This window comes from Lactuca virosa, chromosome 1, assembly GCF_052849685.1.
Source record: "Lactuca virosa cultivar CGN04683 chromosome 1, Lactuca_virosa_CGN04683_v6, whole genome shotgun sequence".
NCBI lineage: Eukaryota > Viridiplantae > Streptophyta > Magnoliopsida > Asterales > Asteraceae > Lactuca > Lactuca virosa.
In genome coordinates this window covers 113,055,894-113,064,674 of record NC_136426.1, presented here as the reverse complement: position 1 = coordinate 113,064,674, position 8,781 = coordinate 113,055,894, and the positions used below count along the sequence as shown (strand labels likewise).

At 33.9% G+C, this 8,781-nt stretch overlaps 2 protein-coding genes across 2 annotated transcripts; both read right to left on the bottom strand.

The window, feature by feature from the left end:
* Window positions 1–1,179: 1,179 nt before the first annotated feature.
* Window positions 1,180–4,871, bottom strand: POP1 (ribonuclease Ps). The gene is made up of 11 exons (XM_079076074.1): window positions 4,765–4,871; window positions 3,884–4,330; window positions 3,706–3,802; window positions 3,534–3,629; window positions 3,250–3,456; window positions 3,051–3,169; window positions 2,637–2,963; window positions 2,459–2,567; window positions 1,878–2,386; window positions 1,639–1,803; window positions 1,180–1,553 (listed from the first exon to the last, which is right to left on the bottom strand). The coding sequence occupies exons 2-11, from the start codon at window positions 4,312–4,314 to the stop codon at window positions 1,355–1,357; spliced, it is 2,259 nt and encodes a 752-aa protein (XP_078932200.1). The 5' UTR covers window positions 4,315–4,330; window positions 4,765–4,871; the 3' UTR covers window positions 1,180–1,354.
* A 2,649-nt stretch (window positions 4,872–7,520) lies between these two features.
* LOC145106226 (recQ-mediated instability-like protein) lies at window positions 7,521–8,695 on the bottom strand. The gene is made up of 4 exons (XM_079043243.1): window positions 8,524–8,695; window positions 8,312–8,432; window positions 8,164–8,225; window positions 7,521–7,967 (listed from the first exon to the last, which is right to left on the bottom strand). The coding sequence occupies exons 1-4, from the start codon at window positions 8,647–8,649 to the stop codon at window positions 7,857–7,859; spliced, it is 420 nt and encodes a 139-aa protein (XP_078899369.1). The 5' UTR covers window positions 8,650–8,695; the 3' UTR covers window positions 7,521–7,856.
* Between the last annotated feature and the right edge of the window lie 86 nt (window positions 8,696–8,781).

Below are 8,781 nucleotides of genomic sequence, written 5' to 3'. Positions count from 1 at the left end.
GTGGTAAGAAAAATAATCTCAGTTTCGATTTCAGGCGCTATAACTTATGATTTACTAAGCTTCTATGGTAGCTTTAAAATTCGTTTTTTGTTTTTGTTAGTGACAATGTAATATCTCCAAGAAGAACGAAACTTTATCGGTTGAAATGTGTATTTGCTTGAAATACTATTTGGATGACATAAAACGAATACAAAATACTCCACCCCTCGAAGGCGAAATAACAGAGTGCAAACAACAAATACACCAAGAAGAAATAGCAATGAGAATGTCAGTACCACTTACAACACAAGAACTCGTTTACAGAGCAGAACTACCCAACAATTTTGATGAACACTAAAACTATAATGACGACTAATAAACGACCAAAAGTAATACCAAAAGTTGACGATGCCTATTTTCGATTAAAAATACATTATTTCCATTTTTAAGCTTAATCGTGTATTGCAACCCCCCCCCCCCCCCCCCCCACACACACACACACACACAGACACATACACAAAAAAAAAGTTTCATACATGCTAGTCCCAATTCGATCCCATCTAGTTTCTGTAGGTTCAGATTATTTTGCTTCAAATATGGTTTGCCTCTGATTTGATGACCTAAATCAAATCTACTTTAAAACCGATCCGGTCTCTTGAAAAATTTTATTTTATGCACTGCTAATTCAAATCATTAATCAATCACAATCAAAGTCCATTATATCTATATCAATGGTCTGTCGATATCTTATATTTTTTTAATATCGATTGAATAATACTAGAACGTATAACCACAAAAAAATATTTATAGGGATAACTTCCGGACAATAAGGTTATTTTTCTAAAAAACAAAAACTTGATTATTTTAATTAAATCATTCAATCAAGTAGGTATTTTTTGTCATTATCTTTATATAATATGACAAGTTATTTGAGTCAATTTTATAATATTAAGACTTTCGCTTTACTATCGAGTTCATGTTAATCAATTATACACTACTTCTGTATTTCATAATTACTTTTTATTTTTATTCTATTTTTTTCACTTTATATCAAACAACAGAAACTCGTAAACCGTAATCATAACATTTTATTCCTTTTGCCATTCGCTTTTCAAGTTGGTGAATGTATTTTAATTTTCAAGCATAGCCACATGGACTTTTTCTTTTACCTTAACAATATTCATATCTTGTGACTTGTGATGTATCAAGTATTCTTCATACTTACGCAAAATAAATAAAGTAACTTCGATCTACAAGTTCTCAAATCCACATTGAAACACAAATTACTCTACATTAACATCTACCAAAAACCCAAATAACAATAACAAATTTAAACAAATCTAATAAACAAAACCCCCCAAAAAAACAAATTTAATCAAATGTGATCCAAATCTTCTTCTTGTTGTTCAAGAACAATACTCAAAAGGGCAAGTCTATAAGATGTAGATCTAAGATTTCTTGTTAAAACATACAACTCCTTCTTCCTCTTCTTTAACGAAACACAACTCCATTGTTCATGTCTAATATGAGCAAGCAAAACCGCATCACACAGACCCCCTGCTACTGGTTTCTTGCTGTAAAAGTCAACAAAAGTCAACATCATCACTCTGTTTGACCTAAAAAGTCAAACCTCAACACAATATAATTTATAGTTTATACCTTCCTCGAACAAATCCACTTGTCACAAAACCAATTGGCCACCTGTTAGACTCCATGGCTGCAGGATCTTCAGGAACTTGAAGCTTCCATTTTCCAGAATCTTCTTTCACAAAATACGTTGCCATTACTGACTGAGGTATTTGAAAGTCAACCTTGTTGTTTGACCTGCATCAATTCACAAATTACACGTCATTAAGATGGAATGTTTATATCACTTATATGTAAAATTACGAAATTACCCTGAGGTCCAAAGCTTTATATCATCCATACGAGGTGCACAAACAAGAGCGCCATCTTCAATCACACCTTCTTTAAATGCGCGAAGAACAACTCTAACGAAACAGAGTTTTTTTCTTGATCCATTTTCAAGAAAAGTTGAAGCGTTTGGAACTTGATCAGGTATTTTCTCATCTTTGATGATTTTAGATAAAATCGATGTGTTTTTGATTTTATCATGTGGGAAAATAAGCAAATGATTGCCATTTATAGTGTTCAAGAATCCAGTCAGCATTCTTGCTGACCTGGCAACAACCATGTTGGATTCTAATGGAATTGGTTCGTTAGGGTTTGGGTTTGATCCGTATGCAAGTTGGATACAATTCCATGGGGGTAAAATGGGAATATTGAAAGGTTTCATGGAAACAGGACGAAGTGATGCTTGTTCATCAATGGTGGAAGCTTGGGATTCCATTAAAGAAGTGTAAGAATCACATTCGGGAAATTCAGATGGAAAATTCGGAATTCCAGCCTGGAAATAAAAATTTTAAGTTTAAATAATTAAAAAAAATTGTAATAACAATTAACAAATTGAATTACTTACTTCACAAGAAACCCAAGACCTCTCTCTTAAACCTATAGCTTGAGCTCCATTTGAGATAAGAGGAATCCAAAAGGCTTTGACCCAAGTCAAAGGAAGTATAATAGTCCACCTGGAAAAGGAAAATCATTAAACAATATTTTAATCATTTGAAATTTTTTATACAGAGAAAAATGAAAACCTTGTGATTGAATGATCCTTAAGATTGTTTCTTTTTAAAAGAATAACAGGACAGAATCTTGAAGATTCCATATTGGTTGTGGGGGTATTATCGTCATTTGAAGTTTTGTTGGTGAGACAAAAGGACGAGAGGCGTTGATGGTGTTTCTCCATACAAACAACACTTTCTTCAACTGGACAAAACAGCCCTTTATTAGCATCCCATAACTCGGTGTAACTCGAGTCAAACTCAGTGTTATTGGTCAACACACGAGGATCATTGACTACAAGAGGAATTACTTCACAACATGATGTATTATCATCTTCATTCTCCATGATGGATGACATGCTGTATGATAATTAACAATATTAAAGAATTATTAAATTATAAAATTAGATTAAAATAAATAAAGAAAACAATGACTCACTCACTCACCTGCTAACTGGATTTAGTATCTTGTGAAGAAGGTGAGATGCTTTTGAACCTATTACTTCCAATGTACCAAATTGCCCTTCAAGTGTGATACACTTAACTGAGTCAACATCCTCATTAACCTATTAAAAGAAACACATGATTTGGCATCAATCTTTAAAAAGAGTTTTATAATAAAGAATTCAAATTTCTAGTTTTCTACCTTACCCTGACTTTCACAGGTACTTTTCAGAGCATTATAGCCTTCAGTTAAAGCTGCAGCGTGTATCCATATCCACAACTGCCTGAAAGTTTGACCATTGTTGACTTTCACATGGTCTTCAGAATCATTAGTTGACTTCTGATTAGGTCTCCACATGTAAATAACAGGTGCAATTGTGTGTGAATTTGGAGTTTCAGAATGATGAAGCTGAAAAAGTTGATGAATAGGTTTACAAAAGATGCAGAAATATTAATGTTTATAAAGAGTTAAAGACAATGAATTACCATAGAAGTAGCATAAATACCACCAGAAATTACATTTTCAGCATCTGAAGGAGGAAAAGGTGACATTACAATGCTTAGAATCGGCAATATTGAATCCTGAAAAGACAAAATGAATATCAAGGTGATGTTAAGAAGGAAAAAAGAAGGGTAATTTGGTAAATTGGTACATTACCTGTGAACCCTCTAACTGAACAGCAGAATAATAGCTTGCATCATGAACAACAGTTCCATTTTTCAACCACTTCAAGAGAGCTCTTGAACCTCTTCCCCTTCATTAAACAAACCATAAATTATAAATCTATTGATACACAATAACATAAAAGGGTAAAAGAGTAAAATCACTTGATTACCTGCCATGTAAACCAAGAGGAAGGTGGAAACCCCAACGTGTGATCATTGTGAATCTTTTTGCATACCAAACGTGTGTTCTAAGCCTTTTTGTCCCATTGCCTGAAGTGCAAAATCCATTTTTAGGGTTTTCATTTAGCTCCTTTCTACGACGAATATGGCGAGGTGGAGCTTTTTTAACTTGTTTTTCTGAATTTACATCACTATTTTGGATTGAAACTCCGAGTTTTTGCTTCTTTCTGAATCTAGTTTTGGAAGCTTGATTGTCGTAGCTAGTAGTTCTTCTCCTTTTGTTTCTCTGAGATTTGAAATTGTTGTTTAACCTTGTGGCAATGGTGGAGTAGAGAGACTCGAGTTCTGGAGCTCGGGATTCTGTGAATTTTTGCACGACAAGATCGGGTGGTGGTATAATTTTGCTTCTGTCAGTAGCCATTGTTGCAGATAGTAACCTGTTTAATATTGCAACAATCTTTATCGATTAGTTACTTGAGTACAGACTACAGAGTATAACAAATTAGTAGAAATTAATAATTTGAAATCAGTGGCACGTTGCATTACATACTCTTCTCGTGTGACAAAAAACAATATAATGAATATAACAACTAACAACTAACTTGAAATCAACAATTATTTGTTATTACTTAAAATCTTGAATGAATCAACATACTTTCTCAATCCCAGTAACTCGGTGGCAGTACAAATTACTTGAATGATACGGATTTTCATAGCAGCGATTTAGCAAAAAACCACAACATTTTTATCAGATTTTCATAGTCGTGATTAAAGAGAAAGATACATAAAACTTTCCAATTTGCGGCTTGATACAGCAGCGTTTGTATGGAGAGAGAGAGAGAGAGAGAGAGAGAGAGAGAGAGAGAGTCACCTGCGATTAGGGAAGCTCTTGTCGGAGGAACCGCAGGCTGACGACGTCGGGCTGGAGAAAGGAGAAGGCGTCGAGGTGAAAGTGGAGAGCTGGAGAAGAAGAGTGCATCGGCCTATAAACCCTTTGACAAAGGTTTTACCTTTATATTATTAGTAAATTACACGAGTGGTCACTATGGTTTATGGTAATTGGTGTTTTTGTCCCTAACTTATTTTTTAAATCGGATAATTTTTATGTAATGTTTTTTGTTACGTCTTTGGTCCCTATTTGATACTGTCTTTTTCTACTTTCTATTATTTCTTTATCATTTTTAAATTTTAAATAAAAAAGAAAATTAAAATAATCCCCACCCACCACTTCTTTGAATTTAAACAATAACAACTTTTCTAAACTGAGTTAGACATGAGTGGTTGGTGGTTTCCGATGAGCTGATAGTTATACCAAAGTTGTGAAGTCTATGTATCCTTGATTCTCCTAATCTTCAAGTTCTAGAACTTGGTCCAAATATTTTGATATGTTCATTTTGATCACTGATTCAATGCTGACTTTTTTTGGTAGTCGGGATCTAATAAACCCACCGTCATATAGAGATGAAGCAATGAAATTCTTGAACAAATCGAAAATTCGATGAACAATTTTGAAATTTGGAGAAAAAAATCATTTTTACTTAAATCCAACTAAAAGTTAACAACATAGTAAATGTGAATTATATATGATATTATGACATAAAATCACACATTTGATTGAAAAATAATGACCCTAAACACTTTGAAATGAATATTTTAGACACAAGTTAAGAAATTTATTTGGAAAAAAAAAACTCTCAAAATCTTAATATCAAATCTAAAATGAAGCATTTGAAAGTACGTGATCATTTAAAAAAATGAAATAAAGTAATTATTTTCTTTGAAAAACTCATTTATAATATTTGGTTACTCAGTATCCTTAGATAATATCTAGTTTAGTTTAAGAGGGGTGGGGGTTATTTTTATTATATATATATTTTTTTAATTTCAAAATGATAATCAAATAAGAGTAAATTAAAAAAAGAAATTATTAATGGTATAATAGTCTTTATGTTAGTAATAGACCAAAGATGCATGAAAAACACATAATGTGGAATGTCCGAGATAAACAATAAAAGATAGGGACAAAATACACATGTTACCCCAAACCTCATGGATCATCTGTGTAATTTACTCTATATAATATTTGACAAAACTGCAAAAATGATCTATGTAGTTTGCAATTTTTTTAACTAAGGTCCAAAAAAAATTATTTTGCAAAAATAATCCTTATTTGAGGTTTCAATGTGAATTTGGTCCCTAAAACTAATATTTGTTAGTTTTAGTTTGTTAAGTTAGTTGAAATGACCTTTTTGCATTTTTTTTTTTGGTGTTTTTTTATTAATTTGTGTTAGTTTCATTTTGTTAAGTTAGTTGAAATGACCCTTTTGCCTTCATTTATATATTTTTTTTATTAATTTGTTATTATCACGTGGGACCCACATATAATCCACCATTTCCAATAACACCTCCGCTCACACCATCTTCACTCTGAATATCACCGACACCATCGTGAAAATCACAACCACTTGTGTCATCCATTACCACCTAACCCCACCCTATATATAGCCACATAGGCGGATCTAGTATGTAACACGGGGTAGCAAAGGATACCTCTTAAATTTTTCCGTCAAATGTAAATTTAGTAAAAATTCATCGAAATCCGTCACAAATCCTTCAGAAATCCATCACAAATCCGTAGGAAATCCGTCACGAATCTATCACAAAGTCTGATAAGTGTGAATTTAGTATAAATTCATCGGTTTAGTGATGATTTTGTGACGGAAGCTGCATTCGAAAATGAGTTTTTTTTTTTCTAATAGTGCAACCCTTAACATAGTTCATGCAACTCCTGATTTTTCTTTCTGGATCGGCCACCGTCTAGCCACCTACAACACCACCATCCAACTCACCCATCCGATCTTCAAATCTAAACTAAGACCATATGATGACTTAGAAACAACGTATAAAACAAGCATCTAATAACAACATACAACCAAAATGTAAAGTGGGTTAGGCTAATCTAAATAGTTAAGGTAATCAACTAAAAAGCCCTAAACTACAATAGACCTTTAAATTAATCAAGCGTCGAACACAAATAGTGAAACCAATACAACAATAAAACTTCAAATAACATATATCGGTTCCCGAACTGGAAAAAACTCGAAATCGAAACCAGGGTATTCGGTCCGGTTCTACATTCTCCATTTTTCACTAAATCGGTTCCGAGTTCGGGTCGGGTTCAGAACCGAACATGTCATTAAAGAGCACACTTGTAGAATCGAACCGGAACCGATTGGAACTAGAACAGGGTATTCGGTATGGTTCTTAGTTCTCCATTTCCCACTAAATCGGTTTCCAGTTCTTCGGTTCGGTTCTTGGTTATCGGTCTTCGGTCTTCGGTCTGGTTTTGGAACAACGCTATCCCTAGTTGTAACCCTGTTACGGAAGTTTTGTCTATGTACTAATGTACTAGGCAATAAATTATTTAAAGTAGGGTTACATTTAATATACAAAAGAGCTCATTTTTGGTTTGTTTACACATGGACAAAAATTAGAATCTCAAAATAAGAAAACGATTGAATGTCCAATATTATATTTAGGTAGATTTTTCAAAGTACAATGTCTTAATAAGAAAAATATTGAATGTACAATGCTATATGTGGATACAATTCCAAAGCACAATAAAAATAAAAATAAAAAATAATGTTGCAATAGAAAGAAATGAAAGTATGATGCTATATTAGTACACAACTTCTTCATGAAATGGGCCAAGTATTTGGTTGCTCATTGTTGGGCTTCTACATATAATGTAGCTTGTTTGTATTTACATGGGTCAAAAGATGGACTCCTTAAAATGTGAAATTATATATTGAAAATAATTTTTTGTTATTAGATTAGCTACACTTTGGTGATCGAACAAACCACCATAAATAGCTAATTAAACATCCTTACTCCTCAAAGTACAATGCTATTACACTTTGGAACCTTGATGAATCTGTTAAGTGTGTTGTCAAATGTCAATGGCTATGAATCTTGAATTACGGGCTGATAGAAGAGCTTGTAAGCCTCCAAAACTTCCAGATACCACATTGCTTCTCGATGGGGAAAACCAGAAAGATCAACAATTTTGTGAACCTGAAATTGTAAAAACATAACTGTCACCATTTATCTGTTGAATCTTCTCGCAGACGTGATGTTCTTATATGTAGTATTTATCATGATAAGAATAGGGCACAAACACAGAATTACACGAAGTATTGAATATGGAATTATGCAATGAGAATCCAATGATAAAACCAAGGAAAATTATGATGAAATTAATGTATTTTGCCTTGATTAGGGGGAGATCGTCTTGACGGATACTACACCCTCCGACAACCATTACATATGCACCTGCAAATGAAACCAATCAGAACAGTAAAAGTTAAGAAATAAGAACAGAAGAAACACCAAACTTGGTGGGGATTAGTAATGGTGACCTAATTTCCAGTCGCGATTTAGGAAATCGCGGGAGAGAGAGAGTTCAACCACGCCTGTTCCATCGTCAACGAGAAAACGTCCAGTGCCGCCGTTGGTAGAAGGTAGTGAGATTACGACGCCCTAAATCTCATTTGATCAAATCGTGATTTCAAAAAGAAAAAAGGAAAAGGGAGGGATGGAGATTGGAGAGTGGTGGCGCGTGCATGTGTACCTGTACCCACGCGCGTTGGAAGAGTATAGGGCCAAGAGAAATTGAAGATTGAGATGAGTCGTTGGTGGCACGCGCCGCCTTCAATTGGACGCATAGCAGCTTCAGTGCCGCTAGACTGTAGTCCATCTTCTTACTGCACTGCTTCCTCCGGCTCCGAACCCTAATAAACTAGTGGGCTCGTTAGTTCACTGAATTATCCAAAATCCATCAAAAATAGCCACTACTCTATGGGCTTGCTATTCATTAATGGGCCTCCAC

Excerpts from the sequence above, each read along its gene's own strand:
- POP1 (XM_079076074.1), bottom strand. The coding sequence starts at position 4,314 with ATGGCTACTGACAGAAGCAAAATTATACCACCACCCGATCTTGTCGTG. Across the intron at positions 3,630-3,705 it reads TTCAGTTAGAGGGTTCACAG|GATTCAATATTGCCGATTCT; the intron begins GTAATGTACCAA and ends TTGTCTTTTCAG. Across the intron at positions 2,964-3,050 it reads ATACTAAATCCAGTTAGCAG|CATGTCATCCATCATGGAGA; the intron begins GTGAGTGAGTGA and ends ATTATCATACAG.
- LOC145106226 (XM_079043243.1), bottom strand. The coding sequence starts at position 8,649 with ATGGACTACAGTCTAGCGGCACTGAAGCTGCTATGCGTCCAATTGAAG. Across the intron at positions 8,433-8,523 it reads TCCAACGCGCGTGGGTACAG|GGCGTCGTAATCTCACTACC; the intron begins GTACACATGCAC and ends AATGAGATTTAG. Across the intron at positions 7,968-8,163 it reads ACGATCTCCCCCTAATCAAG|GTTCACAAAATTGTTGATCT; the intron begins GCAAAATACATT and ends TTACAATTTCAG.